Below are 26,284 nucleotides of genomic sequence, written 5' to 3'. Positions count from 1 at the left end.
GCAGAGCCCATTTGATTTGATAAGGAGGTGGTCTTTGGTGACTTGGGAGAGAGAGGTTTCAGTGGAGTGGAGGGGAAACTGACTGTAGAGGGATTCTCAGCACCTGAGTAGGACGGTATTTTGGACTTTAATGAGTAATCAGAATCTAGCTTAGCTGCCTCCTGCCTTAATGCAAAGGTGGATATGATATTCCCAACATCCGCCGTACTCCACAATACTTTGATTTAGAAGTTTATGTCTGACATGTGCCTAAAAACAAGTCTAAGTATTTCCTGGTGAGTAAGGAATGACATGGAAAAAATAAACTGAAGAATCTTTGCAGTTGGTATATAGATTGTTTCATTCTTTCGTGATGTGCAGTCCTCAAATTTGCAGAAAGATCAAGCTCCGGTCTAGGACTTCAAAGGCAAAAATAAATTCAATTTTAGTTCTTCTTCACATCAGAATGTGAGGTATGTATCATTATCTATATTTGCCAGATTTTTCCCGTAACTCCTACTCTCTGAGAGGGCTTAAATCAGGCATGACCGACTCAATCCCTGTGGGTGGTCTGCCTGGTGGGGTTATAAGTTCATATATGGGCTGCACTTTTTTTAAAAAAAGTTGTAATCTGCTAGTACGTTCTTTGTAAAAATTTAGAGCAACCTAACGCGTTATTAAATAGAATAAGAAGGAAAAGAAGCATCTACTCCAGCGCTTAGTACGGTGCTTGGTATATTTAATGGACACCGTTGTTATTATTAAGTTGGTGACTAGAACTCTTTCTTTTCTTGCTGATGCGTTGTTAGTGGGGGAAGCTTCTGGGAGGCCGGGGACCGTGGTCTAATATTACGGGAGGACAGGGGAAGGGAGAGACGGGAGGAAAGAGAGAGGACACGCACCAATTAATTTGAAGCTGTAATTGGTCAAGTCATTTATTGTCTATGCTCTTCACTGCCTCTCCCCATCTTACCTATCCGCTCTCTTTACTCGCTACTCCCCTGTTTTCTGTCTTCATTTCTCTCAAGCTAGCCTTTTAAACTGGGTCTTGCTTTTGGCTGTCCCACCTCCATCCTTTCACCCTCAGTGTCCGCCTGGCCTGGGCTCTTCCTGTCCTCCTCCCAAATCCGACAGAGCGAAACGCAGCCCGAGTTCACAGCCCTCCCCAAATCCCACCTCCTCCAACAAGCTTCCCCAGCTAATTCCCACCTCCCCATCATGTTGGCCTCGCAACCATCCTAATCAAGCCATCAGTCAGTAGTATTTAGTGATTTGTTTATGGTATTTGGTAAGCACTGATTCTGTGGCAGGTGCTGTTCTAAGCACTGGGTACAAGTTAATCAGGTCAGACAGAGTCCCTGTCCCACACAGGGCTCACAGTCTACGGAGGAGAGAGAGAACAGGTATTGAATCCCCATTCTGCTGTTGAGGAAACAGGCCCAGAGCAGTCAAGTGACTTGACCAAGGTCACACAGCAAGGAAGCGGCAGAGTTGGGATTAAAATCCAGGTCTTTTCACTTCCAGGCCCTTGCTTTTCCACTCGGCCAGGCTGTTTCCATGCTGCTTGAGCGCCCACTCTGTGCAGAGCTCTGTACTAAGCTACTGTGCACAGCATATATTTATTTTTGCCCTTCCTCTGCACTTGTGTATAGATGTCCAATCAATTGTATGGTCAGTTCTTTACTTTGATAACTATTTTTGTCCCTCGCCTTCATTAGAGTTCCTCGTGGGCAGGGAATGTGTCTTGTGCCTCCGCTGTACTTTTCCAGGTGCTTAGTACGATGCCTTGCATTCAGTAAATACGGTTATCAATCAATTAATCGCATGTATTAAGCGCTAACTGTGCGCAGAGCACTGTACTAAGCGATCGGGAAGGTACAGTATAACAGAGTTGGTTGACGCATTCTCTGCCCACAATGAGTTTACAGTCTAGAGGGGGAGACAGACCTTAATATAAATAAATTCCGAATATGTGCAGAAGTGCTGGGGGGCTGAGGGAGGGATGAATAAAGGGAACAAATCCAAGTGCAAGGGCGACGCAGGATGGAGTGGGAGAAGAGGAAATAAAGGGCTTATCCAGGGAAGACCTCTTGGAAGTGGTGTGCCTTCAATAAGGCCAGAGGCAGGACTTGGGTGAGAGGTCGGGGGTGAGATAAAGAAGATTGAAGTACAGTGAGTGGGTTGGTATTAAATTGTGCGGGCTGGGTTGTAGTAAGAAGAGCAGTTAGGTAAAGCGCGTGTTGGGGGGCAAGGCGATTGAGTGCTTTAAAGCTGAGGGTGAGGAGCTTCTGTTTGATGCGGAGTTGGGTGGGCAACCACTGGAGGTTTTTCAGGAGCGGGGTAACATGGACTGAACGCTTTTCCAGAAAAACAATCTGGGCAGCCGAGTGACGTAAACTCGGTCCATCGGTGGTATTTATTGAGCACTTACGGTGTGCAGAGCAGTGTACTAAGCGTACAGTATAGCAGAGTGGGTAGACACATTCCCTGCCCTCAGTGAGCTTGCCACCGCCCTCATAAACCATCTTAACTAAGTAGCCCTTACCAGCTGTACCTGCATGAATCAAAACAAAAGTCATTGAAAATATGCCTATGTCTTGGTGTAATTTCATCCTTGATTATTTGTACTCAAAACAAACAGTGCTTGGGAAACAGCACAGGTTGTTGAAATAGTAAGGAATCAGGTCAGGATTGGATTGAAGCGGTTGGGTCTGTATCATGCAAGGGCAAATTTTGGGGGTGCATTCCTGCTCCTGGCTCCCATTGCCAGGAAGCTAGCTGATCGGCACTTCTTATCCAGTCTTTCCTCTTTTGAAAAGGAATTAGGGTACAGCTTTCTAGAATTGTGAGGTTTGGCGAGCATCATTCCTGTTCCGTCCGTTCACACTCTTTATGATGTAATGGATTCAAGTAACGTCTCCCTTTGGCCCCTTGTCTTTCTATCCTGAAAAATCTTAATCTTTACAATCTGCACCTGAACAACTCTGCATTGTCTTCCTGATCAGTTTCTTCGCCCTTCTCTATCTTTTGTTTTTTTTTTCTTTCCTGAGTTGTGTTGATCAGTGCTGCAGGCAGAATTCCAGGCGGGGAAGTAACCAGGTTTTGTACACTGGTATAATTATGCCTTGCATGTTATTTGCAGTATCCTTCCCTAAAGTGCCCAGCATTTGTTGTTGCTCCATATCGAACCAATGCTGGTAGGGAAAGGTGGACAAGCGACTCATCTAAATTGCTCAGAGCCTGGCCTAGGGTCATGGCCAACGAGTTCTTATTCTAGTTGACCTAAATTGGCAAGCGGCAGATCTCAAACTCTCCAATCCAGCGTTTGTGGCGAGGACACCATGTAGCCGGAGTGAATGTTCTCACAGCCAGTGGTTACTCCCAGACCCCACTGCCCCAGAACCATGATGACCAACGGCCTTTGGGATTACCTACTTTCACTTATTGTCTTTCCTCTAGACTGCAAGCTCACTGCGGGCAGGGAACGTATCTACCAACTCTGTTATCTTGTAATCATCATCATAATGGTATTTGTTAAGTGCTTAATGTGTGCCAGGCACTGTTCTGAGCCCTGGGATAGTAACAAGGTTATCAGATTGGACTCCATCCCTGTCCCACATGGGGTTCGGGAGTCTAGGAGGAAGTAGGATTTAATCCCTATTTTACAGATGAGGTAACTGAAGTGCAGAGGAAGTGAAATGACTTGCCCAAGGTCACACAGCAAACAAGTAACAGAGCCAGGAGTAGAACCCAGGTCTTCTCACTCCTAGGCTCTTTCCACTAGGCCACACCACTTCTCCCAAGCGCTTAGTAGAGTGCTCTGCACAGAGTAAGTGCTCAAGAAATACGATTCATTCATTCAATTCAGTTGTATTTATTGAGCACTTACTGTGTGCAGAGCACTTGTACTCTGAGTGCTTGGAAAGTACAATTCAGCAACGGAGACAGTCCCAACAACGGGCTCACAGTCTAGAAGCGGGGAGACAGACTTCAAAACAAGTAAACAGGCATCAGTAGCATCAATATGAATAAATAGAATTATAGATATATGCACATCATTAATAAAATAAATGGAATAATAAATATGCACATATATGCACAAGTGCTGTGGGGCGGGGAGGGGTGTAGAGCAGAGAGAGGGAGTTGGGGCGATGGGGAGGGGAGGAGGAGCAGAAGAGAAGGGGGGCTTAGTCTGGGAAGGCCTCCTGGAGGAGTTGAACTTTCAGTAGGGGGAAGTGAGCTTTCGATTATGGCCAGTTCCATTGTCCTGCCTTAATTTTTATTTGTTATCGTATTTATCGAGCAGCTGCTGAGCCCACCACTATGTACTAATGCCTGGGAAACCACAACAAGCCAAAGACAATGTTCCCTGCCAGCAAGGAGTTTGCTATCTAATACGAGTCCGGTCACGGAGGGTTGGATGTGGGGTGATTAGCTCTTGTGTCTTTCTTCTTCCTCCCCCCAACCCTCCCCGCTCCCTTGTTACCACAGGGCCGAAGATGGGGGTGGCCAAGCATTGTGGATGGAAAAACCACAAACCAAAAGCATATTGTGGCCGAGGGCCATAGGTCGGAAGTGGTGGAGGGGCGGGCATGGAAAGGGCAAAGATGAGGCTTTAAATGAGGAGTCAGAGGCGGAGTGGCAGTGGTGTCTGCGGCGGAGGCGATGCTGCTCCCCGGATTCGTTCTGCCGGGGCGCCGTCCACCGTTACCACCCTCTTCCCGCTCGCGCAGAGCGTGTTACCTAGATTTTCACCGCAAAGCCACACAGCAACTGAAGAGGAGTTGCATGGGGCTTCACGAGCCACAGTTTGGCTACCCTGGAATAGGAGGAGAGAGAGCGGTTGGGAGTTTAACGCGTAGTACAGTGTGAACACAGTCAAGTGTATCAGACAGGATTCATGCTTCTGTGAACGTAATCGGGCTTCCCTTGATTCTTCCTGTAGCTCTGCTTACCCAGAGAGAGATGTAAGACTGTAAGCACAAGCTAAAATGGAAATTTCTGCCAATAAATCTGAGAATAGGTTGGGAAGCAGCTGTTTTAAGACAATCAGTCTCTCCCTCCACGTTCATAATTTGCCGTTAGCCGTGAACCTTAATGCTTTGCCCTCTGTCTGCACCTCAGAATACCATGGGAGATATTGGAGTTGGTTTCCATCGGTTTCCGAGGCAGATTCCATCACACTGATCAGTGATGTTCGTAACCTGCAACAGCACCAGTACTTTTAAGAAGCGACATAATCTATATTCATAAATGTCCTCTTCGATGGAACCAAATGCACTTGTATTGAGCGATTCTACCGGTAGAGGAAAAATGGAGACGATACTTCAGAAAAAAGCAAAAACAACCAACCCAAGCTACCATAATTTAAGTTTTCTGGGACATGGTAGATTGTATTTCATCCTGTCTGGTAGTTGGCCACTCCAGGGGAGTGGGGGTCTCTGTTTTCTCTAGGGTTTTTTTTGTTTTTGTAAAAGGAAGGTTGTGTTTCAGATTGTCCCTGGGGTGCCAGTTCTGTGAAACAACTGTAAGCAGGGAATGTATCTTGGGCTTCTGTTATATTTTTCCAAGCACTTAATACAGTGCACTGCACTCAGACGCTATAGAAATAATAATACTAGTACACTCCACAGCACTTATGTACGTATCCATAATTTATTTCTAGCAATGTCTGTCTCTTCCTCTAGACTGCAAGCTCACTGTGGGCGGGGAACATGTCTACCAACTCTGTTATAGTGTACCCTCTGAAGCACTTAGTACAGTGCTCTGCACACAGTATGCTCTCAAATACAGCTGTGATTACTACTCCTGGATATTTGTTTTTCCCTTAAACAGTACTGTGACTCAGTAGTTTTTAACAAAATACCTGGTTTCTGGTTCTCTTCCAAATTATTTTAAAATCATATGACTGTATTTTCAAACTGAGCTTTAGGGATCTCTGGCTACAACCTTTTAAAGAATCGAGAGTGATTAGTAGCAGAACCTTTCCTTGTTGGAGGTGGCTCAAAAAAAAAAAAAAAGCTTTCCGGGCAGCCGTCTTTATGCCTCCAGATACTTATTTTCTGAGCAAATTCTTCAGTGCTTCCAATAACATTTTCCTAGGAACCATTGACTTCGATTTGAGGCGTGGACCTAAGGCTTTCTCAAGAAGAACAATTATGCCAACAATGTTAACGTTCACATGGACGATACATGAGGCCAAGAAATGTATCTTTTACGATGTGGAGGAAAGAACAAACTGTTGAACTGTTTAATAGTGTGATACCTGGAATACTCAGAGAAGAGTATTTGTTTTCCTCCCATTTTGCCTGTTCCATTTCTTGCACGGTCAGTTCTCCTAAAGGCCAGGGGTAATGTTCCTAACAGCCGTCTTATTGAAAACTAGTGGAGTAGCACTCTTGCCTTGACCAATACATTGTGTCGTATCCAGCCAGATATGCACTGTGGGAAGAATATTCCCCAATTTCATGGTAGCAGTCTTAACATAATGCACATTGAAAACAGACACTATGGAAGAACTGACTGGATTGTGGAGTTTCAATCTTTTTTTGTCCCTCATTTGCATTTGCTCCCCTCTCCCTTAATAGGTTGTATTTCCTCCCACTGAATTGCTGAGGAACCAAGGCCAAAATATTCTCCCGAAATGCCATGTGGTTTAGGGAAGGAGGCAGTGGAAGCTGTGGCTGGGGCTTAGAACAGTAACAAAGGCATAATCAATCACTCCTATTTCAGCGCTTACTGCGTGCAGAGCACTGTACTAAGCGCTTGGGAGAGGGCAATGTAACAGAGTTGGTAGACACATTCTCTGCCAGTAACCTTGAATCATTGCATTAAATTGAAGCAGACAACTGCATTTGAGCATGCCCAAGGTACATAGCACCGTACCTGAGCATAAAGGTGCCCGTACTCTTTATTAATGGATTTTTATAGATTAGTAAATGAAGAAAAAGAGCCCTTCAATTGAAAGTGACCCCTGAATGGAATTTGTTCTCTGCAAATGTAATTTTAATTAAATTGCATACAGTTCTACTTAGGGTATGTACTAATTAATACACATTGTGTTTATTTGGCTGTGATGAAGTGTTAGTGTTCAATGAAATCGTCTTTTAAATCCTTTGGTGAAGAAGGTGACTGAGCGTTATTGGGTTTGCAGATCTTCAAAGAGATGCACCCAAGATCTAAGCAGTGCCACCTTGTTGATTATATCATCCTCTGACAGAGACCTCAAGGATGTTCATATTCCCGCAGCTATGTCTGGTGCCAAGGGCTGATCTTCACCCGATACATTCCAAACGTTCACTAACAGTAAAGTCAAAACATCCCCGAAAGGCACCCAGGCCGCTTCATGTCAAATTCCTGGAGAATCAAGAAACAGGCAAAGAACGTCACCCCCGTCAAAGCGAGAAAATTCATGCGCTTCTACCAGCAGGACCCACGGCTAGGTATCTCAATGGGATAAGCTTAGCGGGCACCTGTTAAGATTGGGTGCTGCCCGAAAAGCAGACCAGAACTGGTGTGATGAGAGGGATTCCCAGGACAAGGAGCTACCGCATCAAAACGAGCAGTATAGCAACACTTCCCTACTGATCCTCTCACCCCCGATGAAAGGGTGCTTATTTAAGCCTGCGATGTGGAATTCAGAATCTTCCAGGAAGTGTGCACAATAAGGGGTGGGTTGCCAAGGCCCCGGAGACGCAAGTCCACGCAGACAGAAACCCAGCCCAGGACTTCTGCCTACTTCTAAAGGCTTTTTTAGGAAACATCTCCACGTAACTTCTCAGTGATTTTCCTGGCCCCCTTTCCCCATTGAGGATGGTACTCTACAGAGAGCAGTTTGCCTGCCAACGTGCGAAGGCGCGGCTTTCGCTCCCACCCTTAACGAAGTCCCCACCGGGCTAGAGCCGTGAAGAACGATTTAGCTGCTGCGATCTACAAGTGAGCAGAGAGGATGCCATTTAGTCGCCTCTGCGGGCTCTCCCTCAATGTATGAGACTCCGAGGAAAGGCCACGGGATTTCAAAGCCGCCACCGTTACATCACCGTCTTCAAGAAGGAAGGGAGCGAGCTGAGCGTGGGATTTCACTGCTCTTTGTTGCCGGCTGGATGCTAGTCAGAGTTCTCCTGGATTATCTACTAAAGAGCATCATTAACTACCAGGCTCGTGATGCAAGGTCAGCGGAGCACAGTGGACACGATATTTGGTGCACATCAAATAAAGGATAAGTGCGGAGAATGACAGGAAGACCTATATTCAGTGTTCACAGATCGGAGAAAAGCATTTGCTATTACCGTCAGTAGGCCTGGGCTCCGGCAACTCCTGAACAGATTCGACTGCCAAGAGAAGTTTATAAAATGCGGAAGAGTACTCCACAGTGATACGACTGGCAGAAGAAGAATTGGAAGGGCTTCGTCCGACCTTTTCCTCATTCCCGGTGGAGTAAAACAGGGCTGGGTAATAATAATAATGATGGCATTTATTAAGCGCTTACTATGTGCAAAGCACTGTTCTGCTAGATCCAGCCTTGTTCATCCTAGTCTACACAGACACGCTCAAGGATGCAGCAAAGAATCTGGAAGCTGGAGTCAGAATGCAAGTCTGCTCCTCCGAGAGAGTCTCCCAACTCAACAGGCTGAGCAAATCTTCAGGTGGCCTTGACTCACTCACGCAAGAGCCTCAGAGGGCTGAAAACTGTGCTCTGGAAAAAGACACAAGACGATGAGCAGATGTTTCTGAACTGTTTCTTAGATTCAGCAAAGTACTAATGGATTAACCTGACCAGGACCAGGCAGCAGGAGGGCAGCAAGCAGGGTAAGCCACCTCTCTCTTTATGTTTGTTTTTTGTATTTTTTTTTATTTTTAGTTTTCCCACCTCCATACTCTATCACTAGCTCAGACCAGAGGAGGAGGGCTTTTGGAGAAGTGATTTCCCTGCCCCAAGCCTTCTCAGCGTGGGCAGACTCCACGTATTTTAATTTTACCTTTCTCTTTTCCATTCTTTCACTCTCTACAACTGGTACTTCCAGCCGGCTGCCAATTCTCTGAACGGCGGAAGTGGGGGCCTCATTCATCAATAGAGTACCATTCAGATCCAGGTAACAGGAGGGCAGTGAGCAGGGTGAGCCATTCTGGTGTGTTCTTCCCCGGGCCTCCTTCAGACCAAGGTCCTAATCCCGGCTCTGTCACTCCCCTGCTGTGTGATCTTGGGTAAGTCACTTCTCCGGGGCTCAGTTTCCTCGTCTGTAAACTGTCATTTCATTTAGACTGTGCGTCCCATGTGGGACTCCAGACTTCCCATACCGCGTCTACCCCTAGCATTTATTACAGTGCTTTGGCACACAGTAAGTGCTTAACAAATGCCACAGTTAATGAAAGAGGCTTCTGGGGAATTGAGTTTCACCTGCTCCCTAGTTGGCCTGATGCAGAGTGGGCTTTTCCATTTTTAGGTTCGTAACGATTTGCGCGGCACCCCTTCGCTGCCTACGAGCGTCGCTTCCCTGTCGCACCCGTTTCAACCGGGGTGCCGCGGGCCGGTGAGAACAGTCGTTTGCCCAGCGAGGACGGAGGCACTCGTAGCACACGGGCTGGCCGGATGCGGAGTCGGTATCCCCATACTGGATAAGATCGTACGGCTCTATCGAGGACTGGCTCGTGGAGAAAGGCGAATGGCGTGCCTTGTTTCAGAGAGGCAAGCCCTTCCTCGTCGGAGCTGTACCTCTCTTGGGGTTTGGCTTTGCAGTTGGGTCATTGCCGGAATCAGGCCTTCCGAATCTACCCGGAGGTGACTTGCGATTACTGCGCTATTTCCCAAAATACTCTCCTCTGCCTACTTATATCATGCTCCGGTCTGTCTAATCGTACCAAGGACTACTCGACAGTTTTTTGCGGCTGTTCTTTATGTTTTTCCCCTGCTTTGCTCAAAAAAATGGACTCTGCCTAAATCCCCGAGGCGGCACTCAGCGTTGGCTTACCAAACGGGTGAGGGCCCAGAGCTGTCCGCCGCCGAGAGGTCTCAGCTGTATTCGGTGGCGTGACCGCCGGCTGCACCCGCTCTCCCTACCGGCCGACGTTCTCCGTGGGCTGCCGGGCACGGGGTCCAGGCGAGAGAGCGCATCACCACTACTGCCAAAGCAACTCGTGTGGGTCCTGCTGGCGACGGGGCATTCCATTCTCTTTCCGACCGTCGGTGCCCGAGGACTGCTCGCCCCCGGACGGCAAGGGGGCCGATCGAGGGGCACGACTGCCTCTCCATGGGCACCGGGTCCAAGATGCCCTCCGAACGACCCTCACGCTCCCGGACGCAGTCTCACCTTCAGAGGCGGCGTCTTCGAACCGGTTGCGGATTAACTGTCATCCCGAAGAAGACCAAGGTTATGGCTAGCCTGCACCTGGCCAACCCTACGCGCAACCAAGGATCGGTATCGGTGGCCCGGAATTGAACGAATGCCGTCTTTGAATTCTGTAACCTTGAGAGCCTATCGCCCGAAGTCTGGAGGTTTTTTTGGCTTGGGCGGTGCCGTTGCATCAGCTCTTTGGGTGGCATGCCTGAGCAAAGAGGTTTCCAGCCTCTGTCGCGCAGCTCTTACCCAAACAGTTGATTCGGTGGCCTGGCCTGAGATGGAAAATCCCCAGCCTTCTTGGCAGGAGTCGCCACATTGAGCAGGGCTGGATATCCCAAGTCCTGCTCAGTGCGTAAACCCCGTTCAGAGGCCGCAGTCCTTGTCACAAAGGCTGGAATCCCCTTGGCGTGGGCATGCCTCTTCCACCCCCTCCATCCTCCTACGCGCGCACACACAAAAACACACTCTCTTACAGCATTAAGGGCGTGGATAATCTGCAACATGGATGATCCACGCCCATATAATAGAGAGCGTAATATACATATATGCATAAAGAAATGCATCAGTAATAGTACCGCACAAATAACTATCCTTTTAAGACTTGTTTTTAGTTTTTTTCCATTTTTCTTATTTATTTTTCGCTTAAAGGATCCGAAGGGGATCTTGGGGGAGGGTCAATTCAGGGAGCTTCCGAGTTCCCTGTACGTTAGGGGAGGGTGGAATTTGGGAGGAATCTTGTTCGGCAATTTTTTCAAATACCTTCCCCAAAGATTTCAATCGCAGAACATACTTCTCTTCAGTGTAGTAGCCATTTGAGCTTGATTTCAATTGCAAAACATACTTCTCGTCAATGTAGTAGCCATTTGAGCTTGGCTTCTTCGTAAATAGCCACTTCAGAGGCAGGATCCGACCTGAGCCTTGGTTAATCCTTTTTAGGGACAGTTCATAAGTCTCTGGTCTGTGGCTACTTAATAGGACTTGGGTCTGCTTTGTTGCTTCTTTCTCTTTGATCAGCAGCCAAAGTAAGGGAATGGTATTAGTAACCAGAATGATACATTGCTTTGCCGGCATTGTGTGTTTTTTTTCCTGCATGAGTAATCAAATGGTGGCTATATAAATGTTGGTAATTGAGGTCAGATTACATTTGGTCCTGAAGCACCCAATTTATTATGGAAATTTACTGAGAAATTATTTGTACACAGATGGTGGTCTTCCCAGAACTGTTTTCGCCATTCACTTTTGCCCCCTGAGTAAAACTGTTTACGTTGCAATGGAGAGACCTGAAAGTGAAAAATAATTTTAATCCTAGGAATCGTTACCATTTAGGCTTTAATTTGTCACTTGTAGATGTTTGCACAGGGGATTTTGGTTTAATCCTTGGTCAACATCACAGCAGTTCTATAGATGCAATGTTTTACAAGGTTGCTGTCAAGTTTTCTCCTATTTGTGTAAAAAATCTGTTTTAGATAGACTTTTAAATAAACTGTTCTAATACATCAACTGTGTGAGTTGGCAAAGTGGAACAAAGCAAAGCTTTATCTTCCTTTCTCCTCTTTTAGAAGAAATCAAGGCTGCTCAGGTTCTTTATATTTATTTTGTACGCGTATTTATAATGATGGCATTTATTAAGCGCTTACTATGGGCAAAGCACTGTTCTAAGCACTGGGGAGGTTGCAAGATGATCAGGTTGTCCCACGGGGGGCTCACAGTCTTACTCCCCATTTTCCAGATGAGGTAACTGAGGCCCAGAGAAGTTAAGTGACTTGCCCAGAGTCACGCAGCTGACAATTGGCGGAGCCGGGATTTGAACCCATGACCTCTGACTCCAAAGCCCAGGCTCTTTTCCACTGAGCCATGCCATTCCTTTCCATTTTGGTAAAATTCATTGACAGTGTCGATCCTATTTACCAGGAGAGCCAGCTGCCTTAATTTAGTCGTTTCTGTCACTTAAAAGACTATTCCGATTCTATCTTTCCCCCAGCCAGTTACTCTCCAAAAAAAAAAAAAAAGAAAAACCCTAAGGTGGACATTATTAGAAAGACAGTCAACAATGAGAATTGGATGTGATTAGTGACTAGCTTTCCTCATTTTGAGAATTGGATACCCAAGTCAGGGTTCATGCTAATGCCCAAACATATTTTCTGATTTGCATGGATGATTTCCAAATTTACTTCTCCAGCCCTGACCTCTCTCTCTCCTCCTCTGCATCTCCTCCTGCCTCCAGGACGTCTCTACCCGATGTCTCACTGACACCTCAAACTAAGCATGCCCTCAGCTTTCAACCTAAACCCTGCCCTCCCCTTCCTTTCCCATCACTGTAGACAATACCACTATCCTCCCTATCTTACAAATCTCTAACCGTGGCATTATCCTCGATTCATCTCTCGTCCAACTCACATATTCAACCAGTCACCAGATCCTGTTGGTTCTATCTTCACAACGGCACTAAAATCTGCCCTTTCCTCTCCGTCCAGATGGCTACTATGTTGTGATGCAAGTAATTCTATCCTGCCTTAGCTACTGCATCAGCCTCCTTGCTGACTGACTTGCTTGCCTCCTGTCTCTCCCCCGCTCTGCTGCCTGGATCATTTTTCTAAAAAAAAAAATTTAGTCCATATCTCCCCACTCCTCACAAACCTCCAGTGGTTGCCCATCCATCTCTGCATCGGACCGAAACTCCTCACCGTCGGCTTTAAGGCATTCCCTCCTACCAAATCTTGCTGATTTCCTACATCCCAGCCCAGCCCGCACATTTCGCTCTTCTAGCACCGGCTTGCTCACTGTGCTTCAGTCTTGTCCGTTGCACTGCCAACCCCTTTCCCATGTCCTCCCTCTGACGTGGAACTCCCTCCCCCTCCACATATTACAGACCACCACTCTTACCACGTTCAAAGCCGTATTTAAAATCACATCTGCATTTAGTAGTGGATAGAGCAAGGGCCTGGGAATCAAAAGGTCATGGGTTCTAATCCCGGCTCTGACACTTGTCTGCTGCATGATTTTGGGCAAGTCACTTTACTTCTCTGTGCCTGAGTTACCTCATCTGTAAAATGGGGATTGAGGCTGTGAGCCCCACGTGGGACAGGGACTGTGTCCAACCCGATTTGCTTGTACCCCAGCGCTTAGCACGGCGTTTGGCACATAGTGCTTAACAAATGCCATAATTATTTATCTCCTCCAAGAGGCGTTCCCCAATGAAACCTTCCTTGCCCTTGCTCCCTCTCTTTTCTGCCATCCCTGTGCACTTATATCTGTATGCTTAAAATACTTGATAGTCACAACACTATCAGCCCCGCAGCACTTATGTACATATCAGTAATTTATAGTAAATGTCTGTTTCCCCCTCTAGACCGTAAGCTCATTAGGGGTAGGGAACGTGTCTACCAGCTCTATTGTACCCTCCCAAGCGTTTAGTTCAGTTTTCTGTCCACAGTAAGGGCTCAGTGAATGCCTTTGATTGATTTACTGATTGATTTCTGTGAATGTTTACATAATGTGGTACCTTTGAATCCACAGTGGGCCCTTTGTAACTTTTAACTTGAAGACAGAATAGTTTCATATACAAATAGGTAAGGAGTCCTCAGGTTAAGGGAGGATAGGAAGCCTTGCAATTGTGTAAGTAATCTCATTTAGGTCGCAACTACACTGGATGCTTGCATTCTGTAGGAGTTCCTTTCCTCTGTAGGGAGACTGCTTAACCTTTTGGTTGCCCCACCAACTCATGAATAACTTCCTCACTTCCTCCTCTCAGTGACAAACCTCCGCTCCAAATCCTTAACAGTTCCACTAATCACATGCTCGTGGAATCCTCCTTGTAAAATTGATTTATCCAGGAAGATACCCCCACCCCAACCATGCTGAAACACCAGTTTAGGGAGATCCCTTCTCTTGGGTTGGAGTCTGATCCCGTCCACCTTGTGATCTCTTCTGCCTGCCTTCTAGCTCATCAGTTGAATTTCTGCAGTATATTGAGAGACGTTAATCAAAAGCCTGTTTGCATTTCATTGACATTTTGGGAGAGGACTAGAGTGGAGGTAATAGTAATAATGATGGTATTTGTTAAGCGCTTACTGTGTGCCAAGCACTGTTCTAAGCGCTGAAAGGTAATTTATAAATAATGGATGAATAGAAATGGGCTGTATCCTATAAACATGTTTTTGGTCAAAAAAGTGGTTTTAGAATTCCAGATAGCCAGTGGTTCCTGGTTCCTCCCTCTTCTCCCCGTCCCAACCTCCTCCCCCAGACTATTTCCTTTCTTTCCTCTTCCCTCTGCCGAATAATGATTAGTTGTAAGTGTGGGATTTTATTTTTATTTCGTACTAGACTGTTCTTTAAAAACAAAAACCTGACCATATCCAAATCAAACTGTTAGGACAGGTCTGTCAGAGAGCAAATGCTCCTTTTCTGAAGTTGTCTTTTCTAGAACATTTGCAATCCAAATCCTCGAGTAGTATCTAAATTGTTCTACCTACCTGGGACAAGTCCCTAAGAACCGAGACGTGCGGAGCGGTAACCTGGGACTCAAGAATAAGCTGAGAACTAGGATCGTTCCTACTTACTCTGTTGTACTCTCCCAAGCCCTTAGTTCAGTGCTCTGCGCACTGTAAGCTTTCAATAAATACCCTTGATTGATTTTTAGGTAAAATCTGAAGTGCGTAATCTGGCAGAGTCAACCGTTGCAGCACCCTTTTTTCCGAGGGTTGATCTTGACCCTACCTATCCGGTACCACCTTGTCCTTTCGGATTGTTCGGGATTGAGTATGATACAGAAACCTGGATGTCCTGAAAAGAGTCCAGATGGGGCCCCTGGGGCTGTCCGTAAACCCTTCCAGCCACTTATAATGACCTTCAATCCTCAACCCTGGGTCCCAGACCCATGCTCACAGCAGGCACCTGTCCCCTTCCCCCATCTGGAGCATCTGCAGTGCCTGTTTTCACTGCTCTGCCGGCTGGGAGTTGGGACTGGAGTGGAGTTCCAAGAAGCAAAAGTCTCCACAGGCCCTCCCCGCCACTTGTTTCAACTCTCCTCCCCAAATCGCCAAAGGATGTGAGCCTAGCAGTCGGTCTGCTCGCTACCTGTGTGTCATTTTCTGATGGGTTTGCATGCTGGTAGGCCGGAAACTGCCTACCAAAAATAGTCTCCATTAACCAGAGATCTGGAGAGGTGAAAGCCATGTACGAGGCTGAACTGTATTCAGCAGACCCCCACAGCAGCTTCAAGCCTGTAGAGACTGGAGTCGTCCAATTTCTTTCCATAACGCTAAGCGAAATTTTGCTCCAGGGGTGTAGACATACGTTTTTCCTCTTCTTTTTCTAGGTCCACAATATTCTGGCAGAAATGGTGATGGGGGGAATGGTTCTGGAGACCAACATGAATGAAATAGTTACACAAATTGATGCCCAAAATAAGTTGGAGAAATCGGAGGTAAGTTGGGAAGCATGCCAATGAACCGGGATTCCAAGCATGATCATAAAATATGCATGATCTGCAGCTTTCACTGTTTGTCTTTCGATACCACCTCGAAGTGCAGTTGGCTTTGCTTATTCTGCTAAGAAAACAAAAAAAAAGACTTCCCACTTCAGTATGTTGGTATGCGAACTGTCCTGTGGTACGCTGACTAGAAGCTGAAGCTGTTCTCATTAGTTTGACCAGAGCCACATCTGCTATTGGTAACTCTGCCCAAGCACCACTTTTCAGTTCTTTACTGTTAAAGACTTTTGGAGTATCGCTGTCTGGCGGATGAAATCCGATATTTGCTCCTGAATTTTTCCAAAAGCTGGTTCACAAAGGGATTCTTAGAACTGATCTTTAAAAAAAAAAAGTTCCAGTGTAGTGTAAAAGCATTATTCCTAGGAGAAAAGGGGTGAGTGGGATTGACTTGGAAATGGGGATCCCAAGCTAGATTTGGGGTGAGCGAAATTGTCAATATATAGAAAGAAACCTGCATTCTCCTCTGAGACCTCTGGCTAACCCGAGAGAGCACTGGGAAGCTAGCTGTGGTTACATACAGTTCTGAATGCTACGCTGCTTGTGCTACTTCTGCAGAAGGGTATGTATGACCTAAGTGGTCTCTAGATGCTCCTGGGGTTATGGGGTTGAGCAGGTGGGAGCAAATCTGTATTTGAATTTCAAATCTCTCTCCAGAATTTTAGGGGCTCTGCTTATAGCCTAGCTAGCAACTGCCAACCAGTATACCAGCAGCAGCGTGGGCTAGTTAGCCCACTCGGGCTATCGTTCGTTCTTGGTTCATTCTTGTTCACTGTGGCAAAACATAAAACTGTGAGTATTGTCTCCATCTGGGGAGAGTTCATGGCTGTCGGAGTTAAAGGCCTAAGCAAGGTTGTCCAAGGCATTTGAAAATGATTTATTTGCCATTTTAGAGCAATCTCTCTTTGTAGGGTTCATTTCAAGTAAATGTTGCAGTTAAAGCATCAGGTTAAACGAGGCAAAAAGCAATTTTCCAACATTCCATTTCAAGCTATTTGCTGATTCGTAATCTAGTATTTGTGTTTTCCCGATTTGCACAATTCCTCTGCCTCCTTAAATGAGTAAAACAATTGATGGGGTGATGGTTGGTGAGCATTGAAATTCTGCAAAACCTTTTTTTCTGCAGCTGTAATTGAAATGAAATGATTAGCTACCACCTGTCTTTAAGTTCCCAAGGAGAGCCGAGTAGAGTGAAGAAGTTGGGCTGCTTAACTGTCCACTGTTGTAAGCAAGAATATTTATTTTAAGTGTAACTTAACAGCCAAATCCTGAAAATCCAAATCTCAGAGAAGGGCAGATAAACGTTCTAAAAATGCAGAACACTTTTTATTTGTGGCAAACAAGCACCTTAGGTTAAAATACGACACATATTTAAGATGGCCAAAATGCCTAGAGAGAATACTTTCTACGAGCCATGAGATACTGTGTTTAAATAGTACCTCTGATCAGCTGAAATGGGCATTCATTGATTAAACATGGTTTTCTCAACATATAATAATAATAATGGTAGTTAAGAGCTAACTGTGTGCCGAGCACTGTTCCAAGTGCTGGCTGATGAGGAGCCGAAGGGCTGACAGTTTTTTTTTTAAGAAAATTATTGACAGTTTGATAATCTGCTCCAAATTAACATACTACCTAGAGTAATTTGTAACTTCTGTGCTCTAAACTGCAAGTGTCTTTGACTTCTTGCATGGAACTTTTCAGATTGTGATCCCCTTCCGTGTAATTTCCGTGTACCAAACTTCCTTTTTACTTGGCATTCTTCTAGCCTTCCTCTCTTCCCTGGAATGCCTAGTGTGATGAGTATAATTCTCAATTGGGCAGAATAGGATCAAAAAGAATTACGTGGTGGAGACCAGCTCCTCACTAGTCTTGTCCATTTTATTCCAGTCTGAGGCCATTTTTTCATCTACGAGGAGAAATGAATGAAAAAAATTAAATATAACGGAGCACATTTCAAGTGACAGATCGATAGGAATAAATAGCTTTCGAAGAGTTCTGAAACGGAAACATTTTTCAGCTTTCCACAAACACTGTACTGTTGTGGGTCTCTAATTCTGGTCATCCATTGATCATTTGTGTTGTATTATTATTCATTTATATCCAATTGTTAGCTGCCGCCAGATCAGTCGTCCCCCACCCCCCATCCTTTTAATTGAATGTTCCAACATCCTTTTATCAAAGGTAAAAAACCTAGCACAGAATCCCTCCGCAAGACAGTTGTTAAAGTTCTACTGTAACACAAGGTTTTGAATCATAAGTAGCCAGGATCACAGGATCACGTGCATTTAAGCAGCATTATTGCAAAGTATGTTGGCTTTGCAGAGGCATCTTCAGGGACAGTTTTGCACTGGGGACTATCATAAGGCTACTTTAAACCTTGTCTCAGGCATATTGAAGTCATCCAAACCTTCAGTATAATTCCCATCTCAGTTTATGACTCAAGCTGGTTGGCTGTAGAAGATAGCAGTCTTAGCGGAGTATCCTAAATTTCATTTTCAGCAACAGTGCTGAAAACCACAATAACCCGATTCTAAAATGCTTTGTTGACCGCAAAACTTTCTTTGTGAATGGAAACTTTTTTTGAGAGAGTAAATTAAAATACAAGTGGTGAGGTTGAAATGTTACGGTCAGCACCCCAGCTTGCCTTAGTTACTATTTCTAGCGATTTATGAGAAATTGGTCTGTATAGAAATGAGATAGCTTAATCAGCCCCTGTATTATTTTCTTTCCTGAAATCAGCAGTTTATGTTATTTGTGCTGGGCCATTGGCTAGGTGGGCACCAGTGAGCCAGGTTTGAATTCTCCTCCCCAGCCTAGAAGGGGCAGAGGTTACTGGAGATACTGCTTACTCCGGCCAGGGAGAAGGGAAGTTTCTCCTCAGTCGACATTGACCCCTGGGCCTCGCAGAAGAGAGGTGATGGCAGGCTCTGAATGGTATTCTAGGTGTTCTCCTTGGGCCAGGAGGAGGGTTTGCTGAAACGGATCCGGGGAGAGGAGGGATTAAGCCGGGGATGGGGCTGGAGAGGGTTTGGGAAGGGGGAAAAACCCCCCGTGGGGGTGGGGGTGGGGGAGTGGAAGGGGCGATTTGGGACAGTGCTCGTGTATTGAGTGTTCTTTTTAAGATGGGTATGAATTTAGTCTCTACTTGAAGTTAGTCCTCATTTTTTTTTCCGAACCTCCTGATCTTTCTAGCTCTTTCCATTCTTCTCTCTTACAGACCTTTATCTTTCAGTCTCCCAGACAGGACAGGTAGACAAGGTATTGCTGACTTTGAGAAAAATGTACTTTTAACAAAGGGAAAGCAAAATGATGTCAAAGGCAATAAATTCTTTAGGCCAGACTCAAAAATTCTCTGTGTTGATAAACCCATACCAATTCCTGTAGCCTATTCATGCTAGTTTCTTCTCGTAGTTCCCTCATCTTTTATTGGCCTTAGTGTATTTTTACTAGCACGTCATTGATGTCATGTTCTTTTTTTTGTCTGCCTGCATTGTAGAATGAACCTTTAATTTTTTTTATCATTGTCATTTAACTGGATTCTTTGAAATGGCACACTTATAGAAAACAACAATCTGATATGTCTGTACAAAATCAAGTTACTTTTCAGTATCAAAATGGTGAAACAGAAATTTTCTGTCTCCAAATCCGGCGTTGTATATAGTAATTTCACAGCTTCTAAACTTAGAAAAGTTTTTCAAAGTTAAGAACCTTTTGATTTTTGGTTATGAAAAGAAGAAAAGCAGTGGATTCTCAGAGCAGTTAACAGGTAAATAGCCAGCCTTTTTTTTTTCAAAATGATTTACAGTCCCAAACTCTTAACAGAATTGTCTTAGTTAAAATTGCAGCTCAGTTCATGTTACTGGTGGCCTGCAAGTGGTTTTGGTTTTTTTTTTTGTTTTTTTTTAAAAAACAACAAACAAATAAAAAAAGCACCCTTCTGAAATTTGAATTAGGGAGTAGATATCCCAATAATAATAGTATTAATAATGATAATAATAATGGTATTTGTTAAGCGCTTACTGTGTGCCAAGCACTGTTCTAAGCATTGGGGTAGATACAAATTCTCAGTTTGGACACAATTCCTGTCCTGCATGGGGGTCTAGGTAGGAAGTAGTGGGATTTAATCCTGATTTTACAGATGAGGAAACTGCTGACACACAGAGAAGTTAAGTGACTTGCCCAAGGTCACACAGCAGGTAAGTAGGGGAGCCGGGGTCAGATCCCAGGTCCTTCGACTCGGAGGCCCATGTGCTTTCCACTAGGCAACGCTGCTTCTTAACGAAGATGACAAAGTAACAGAGATAAAAGATTTCCACCATAGAAAAATTCAGTTGTTCATTTGTTTTTAAATGAGGGTTCCAACCCTGAAATGTCTTACGATGCATCATCTTGTCCTTTAACGCCTTTAGCAGATTGAGAAATGAGAACCTTTAACAGAACTTTTTTAAAAAATGGATTTAGGCTGGATCTGCTTTGCAGAGCGAAGTAGAAAGTTGACAGTTGCTTGATTAATTTACTCCATCTAGACAGGCCCCATCCTGGGTATTTTGGCTTGAATTATCCATTTTGCCTGTCTGCCTGGATCACCCCTCCAGCCGACTTTGCAGGTGTAGAGCTGGCCACGCCCTTTCCCTTAAAACGTATTTGGGTGTGTGGTACCGATGCTTTGTTACTCGGAAACCAAGTCACCCCAAATTTGATCCTTCAGAATAGAAATCAATTTTGCAGTGCCAGTCACCCCCCGTCTCGCACTCTCCCTCGTGTGCATTTCAGCACTGCTCACGCGCTCTCGCCTTGCGCCTCCGTCTCTGTGGCAGCAGCAGATTGGCCAGTGATGTCCCCAGAGTTGACTTGAAATCTAACAGCGGCAGAGCGCCGCGTGGACATAAGGGCCTTATGTGCTTCGAAGTCTTAGCGAGGAGCAAGGCGGCAGCGGGGTCCAGGAAGCTCATTTCCTTAAATGACCTTTTTTTTTTTTTTTAATTAAGCTGACTCTCTTGGTTAGGATGTAGGGCTGAGGAGGTGGGGGCAGCTCTGGCTAAGAACATCACCGATCGTTGCCTTGGCTTCAGAGCAATACAGTATTATTTCACTGATAGAGCTTGTTAATCCACGCCGATAATACCCTCTTGACCCTGCAGACTAGATAATAACTTGCTTCAAGATCAGGGGTAGAGCAAGTTCCCAGTGTCCAGAGGTCCCCTGCAGTCCCGAGGAGGGGTAAGAAAGAAGGGCCAGAGGTGGACCTCTGAGAAGTTCATTTTTTCCTCCCCCGCCCGAGATGGCGGCAGAAATCTAGTAGCTGACTCAGGATTAGCACCCGGAGCTGCTGGGTTTTCCGGCTGCCTGTTATCCACTTCGGTGTCACCTCAATTGAGAGTCCATATTCTAAAGCCGGGCTTTAGAATACTCCCGTGTTGCTGAAAAGCATGTCTTTGAAGACTACAGATGTTTTGCTAATGGTTTGGGTTCTGAAAACATTTTCAAGTGTGTTTAATACTGTTGACCGCGTTGCTCAAAACTGAGGAATGTGCTTAGAGCATCTTCCCGTTTGAAAGGTGGGGATAGGGTATTTAAAGTTATAAATGATTTAAGACTACCATCTTTATGTTGCTACATGTAAAACTTGAAGTATGTCTTAAGATGGTAGAAAAGCATTTTATTTAAAAGAATAACCTATTTTCCATCTTTCTCCACTGTCTCCCTCACTCCTCCAACAAATAACCTTTGTCTTACTGCATGAGGGAATGGGAGCTTGCAGGTTCTTTGAAAAAACTTCTTCAGTAATGCTGCTTTTGAGTTCTGCTTGCACACATTCTGTTTATTTTTGGGTCTGGCAACTTAAAACAAATAAAAAATAAAATAAAATCATACCCATCCATTCCTATCTTTGTGATTCAAGTGCTTGAAATTTCCAGGAGTATGTCTGTATAAGTCTTCTATCTGTTTGGCTTCATTTTGATATACTTGCAGACTTCATTTTGTTTTCTTTCTCTGATTCTGTTCATTTATTTAATCTCATGAGAGAGAAAACATGGTCATTCTTTGTATTTCATTCTTCCATCCAGATCATAACCCCACTGCTTTCAACCCCATACGTTTGTTTTGGGGAGCGAAGTTGGTACAGGACCTCGGCCTTAGAGCGCTTTAAAAGCAGTACAGAGCGAACCAGCTTATTTCTCCAGGAGGGTTTCAGTCTTCATTATTTTGGTTTTGTGAGACCTGGGTTCTCAAATCTTCCTTTGTGTGCTAACTGGACCGTGGTGGTTCAGCTGTAGACCATCCCAGCTTTTCGTTCGTATGATCCTAGACTTCATGAATGTGACGAAGTCCGGTAACTTGTCCTGTTCGTTCAAATCCTCTCCAAAAATTGAAGCATGTCCACAAAACAAGAGGGTTTGGGGGCCTTCTGTCACAAGGTGATCATGGTACATACATAAGTGACTTTATATTTTCATGTCGCTAAATGGAGTTCACTTCCTCACTGATTTTTCTTAGTAAAATACAATGCAAGTCCACTTTTGCTGGAGGAACCAAAGTGATTTTTTTTTTGGGGGGGGGGGGGCAATTTTTATGTTGGTCACTTAAATTATAGCAATTTTTCAAAGTCTGATATTTTTTAAGTTTGATAGGACAATGATAGCTTTTTTAAGCCCCAAGGGGGATGGGTTTTTTTTTCCTTCAACACTATTTTAGTAGCTGCAGACAAATATAAAATGTGTAAAGTTTCTTATGCAGCGTGGCAAGGGAGTTGAAGTGCAATTTGATGCCTTTTATTACCTTCCATGGCATTCAAGTGCATATTAGACTTCAAAAAAAATTTGTGAACATGCTCAAAAAATAATCTGTATTTTCTTCACTCATTGCGTGTTCTAAATATCCATTAATCTTTGCATGACTATGGCTTGCTGCTTATATGTTAGAAAGGTTAGTTTCTCGTGTCTCAACTTTCTAGCAAAGTGGGGCGCATAATATAAGGTCATTGAAACTCTTATGCCGATTGACTCTTCTCATTTAGCTGTCATAAAATTGACGGTGTCTTGGAAGCTGGTTGCAAAGAAAGAACACAATCCAGTGAAGTTAAAGTGGATGAATTTGTTTTCATTTTCTTTGTTAACATTCGAACATTAGTTGCTTATTGTAGGAAACTAGCCTGGATCACCAAATGTTTTAAGGAATTATGTTCACCACATACAGTATTGAAGCTTAATGTATGACAGAAATTTGTACACGCTGGGAACTCTATGACTTTGTTCTTTAGTGTTGACACTTGACCAGTTTTTGTAAGTATGAAAGTATGTTCATCTCGTTTTGGAAGTTCTGGGTAACTCGGCTCCGGGTAGAAATATGCTGCGATGCCGAAAAGCTGTGGTGAATGAGCATTGCCAGATGAGACGTCCCCAGATCTTGTAAAGTGGAGAAAGGGTAGTATCCGGACTGTTTGTGTCATTTGGTAGGATCATTTCAGCTCCCTTGGCAACCAGAGCCTAAATGACCTCCTTTCTCCTTGATCTGGGATCTTCTTGGATCCTCGCCATCCCAGTTGTGATATATGGAAGTTGAATTGAAAGTATGATTGTTAAAGTCTCTTTTGGGTATCATTCCTGGTACACTAAATAATGTTCAATTGTGTCTCCATCATCCTCTTGGGGGCGGGAGGCAGGGTACAGTAAATCTGTATAAAGAGGATAGCCACAGGTAGGTAAAAAAGCAGTTTTGTTTCAATTTGTAGTTGTCCATTCAAAAACGATTAACCTTCATTAAATTAGGATAAATGAACGCCTCAACCCTAATCTTTAAGTGGGGTCAGAGGGTCTTCATTCATGCCATCACAAGGTGACCCGTCTGTTCAACTTCTCACCCCTACCTGTCCCTGTCTCTCTGTCTCTGTGGACCGTCTGACGTCGACATTCATTCATCAGTTCTTCCATTTCTGAGCTGATCATTCATAGCTTTGGTTGTGGCCTAACAAATAATTGCATTGTTCATGCAGAAAATAGTTTACACTGGCCTTCTTGGTAACTGATGAAGAATTTAATTAGGTTTCTTAGCTCCCTTGTTTTCTCAGCAGAGAGGGACCGATTCAGTTGAATGCAAAGAAGCAGATTTTTTGACATGATTTTCAGAAATGAAGTATGAATTGGCACTTTCAAACCCACTTTTCTCATTGCTTTCCTCATATGTACATTTTGCTATATTGAATCAATCTATGTATGGAGTTTAGTGCTTTACATGAAGATGCTGTGGTCTGCATTTATGCAGGAGGCAGATGTGTTGGTGAGCTTAATTATATAACCTTTTGTAAACACTATTAAGTAAATATTGATGGAATCTTTAAATATTAGTGTGTAAATTGAAGTCTTTAACGTTGAGAGGCAAATGATCTCCCTGTTTAAGAAAATGTGTTTGCATTTTCTTTTTCCTTTGTTTTTCAATAGCTCTATTTTTGAAACCAGTTTTCACCAATTATAAAAAGAACATTTAGGTGTTAGGCCTTTATACATTCTAGCTTTCTTAGTCTTCTCCTTACCTCCCCCGACTCCAATGCCATGCATTAGGACCTTAAATAACTGGAATGAAATGGTCACATACGTGATTTGGAGATGGATTCTTGTATTGAGGTGACTTCAGCTGAGCCTCACAGTTCAGGAACATGTACTTATATTTTCTCTGCACCCTAAATGTTTTTTGGGTTTTTTTTTTTGTTTTGTTCTTTTCAAACTCTGAAGGAAGATTTAACAGAGGGGTCTCCCAAATCTCTGAGATTTTTTTTACCCCTATAAAGGCTCTTGTGGAGCCATAATTTGCCCTCTCCTTACTTACTTCACCTAGATTTTAAGCCTACCAAGTTGAAAAAAAAAAACCAACTTTCTAAAGTCATTTCCTCCCTTTTCAATTTTCAGAAAAAGGGCTGCCAATAATTGTTCTCTGTGCTTGGAATTTTCCCCCCACTCCATTATCTTGAAAATTTTGTGTTTTCAATCATTTGCTTAATACCTTTGAGTTTTGTCTCACAGTACCCACTGATCTTTTATCCTCCCCTTACCCTCTTGCTTAAAAGCATTTATTTCAATAATACATTTTCAACCCTAGGCCTTAATGGTTCCAACATCTTTAAAATGGGAAAAGTAATGCAAAATATCGAATTTCTGAATTGAAATAGACCATTGGAACCAAGATCATTAATTGTGTAGATTAACTACCTCAGCCTCTATCTACCTAATACTTGCAGGTAGTTGATGGGCATGGCATATTACAAAAACTTGCACCCTGCCTGTAGTATCTAGGCAGAGGGGATAAGGTGGTGCGTAACTTTCACCTTTGCATTCTCTCACCGTAGTTATGTCGTATCTGGGGCGTTATGTAGTTTTCCCCCTACCATTTAGGTTCAGCTGACAGTGCATGAATCCAGGATATCTTAGAATGTGTGAACTGTTTTCTCTATTATTTACTACCTCAAAGTAACTCATTCCATGCCAACCAAACCTACCATACGGTGTGTCCAACCTCGTTACCTAAAAATTGTTTTGTCCCTGTCTTCCATTGTATTGCACTTGTTACAGAAATCGACTTCACCTGAGCTGTATTTTTTTTTCTTTACCTCTACATACAGGCTGGCTTAGCAGGAGCTCCAGCCCGTGCTGTATCAGCTGTAAAGAATATGAACCTTCCCGAGATCCCAAGAAATATTAACATTGGTGACATCAGTATAAAAGTGCCAAACCTGCCCTCTTTTAAATAAAAAGTCTACTCCCAGGTAAAATCCAGGGGGAAAAAAAGTCATCTAGGTTTACCATGCAGTTGTTTACCAAATAAAGAGGAAGAGAGTCTAACTTTTGCTATTGGATTTAGAATCAAGGTACTGTATAGAAATTGTGTGTAAAAATCAGTTTGTGAAATTCAGTGTTGCTTTTGTCTTGCTCAGCAATTTTAAAGGAAATGGTCCTGTGTGATTTTTTTTTTCTAAATTACATTCCTATGCCCTGTAAGGCATGGTAGAACTTGGCTGCTGCAGTATTTTGAAAAAGTATTTAAAACAATTCTTTACTATGTACTACCCAATCTATGGAGTATTTTATATATTCTACTAATAGTGCAGCATTCCTTAACTCTTCCTGCTCTCTGTCATGAGTATTATTTAAGAATCATGTATAAATGTTGCATGAAACATTAAAAAATCCTTTTTGTTTAAATAAACTTTAAATTTACTGGACTTCCAAAACGTTGGCTTGTCTAAAATATACTTTAGCAATAAATCATTTTGTTTCCTGTTGCTTAACAAAGTAAATAAATATATTTTATCATTGTAAAAAGTTAACGTGGTATTATTTAAATCCAGAGTGAAAGCATGGAAATAATCTAGAAATAGTTTAGTGATCTGTTCGACAGGTTAAATGCCGGGGCGACGAGAGGGTGAAAAATCTTTCTTATATTATGCTGAAAGGTGCTATATGCCAGCCCCAGGCCAAGGCGATGA

At 43.9% G+C, this 26,284-nt stretch overlaps 1 protein-coding gene across 2 annotated transcripts in view; it reads left to right on the top strand.

Annotated features, from left to right (window-relative positions):
• Window positions 1-26,029, top strand: part of AP3S1 (adaptor related protein complex 3 subunit sigma 1) — a 65,929-nt gene extending 39,900 nt beyond the window's left edge. Inside the window, exons 5-7 of one of the 2 annotated variants that reach the window (XM_038769442.1) lie at window positions 15,634-15,741; window positions 19,025-19,065; window positions 25,421-26,029. In XM_038769442.1, the coding sequence (XP_038625370.1) occupies window positions 15,634-15,741; window positions 19,025-19,060 (144 nt within the window). In that variant the 3' untranslated portion in view covers window positions 19,061-19,065; window positions 25,421-26,029. The remainder of the gene's footprint in view (window positions 1-15,633; window positions 15,742-19,024; window positions 19,066-25,420) is intronic. The other variant, XM_038769441.1, reaches the window with a different exon arrangement.
• The last annotated feature ends 255 nt before the right edge of the window (window positions 26,030-26,284 follow it).

The sequence above is a fragment of the Tachyglossus aculeatus genome, chromosome X4, assembly GCF_015852505.1.
Source record: "Tachyglossus aculeatus isolate mTacAcu1 chromosome X4, mTacAcu1.pri, whole genome shotgun sequence".
Lineage (NCBI taxonomy): Eukaryota > Metazoa > Chordata > Mammalia > Monotremata > Tachyglossidae > Tachyglossus > Tachyglossus aculeatus.
Note: the sequence above shows the minus strand (reverse complement) of the source record. Positions and strands in the feature narration are given on the sequence as shown.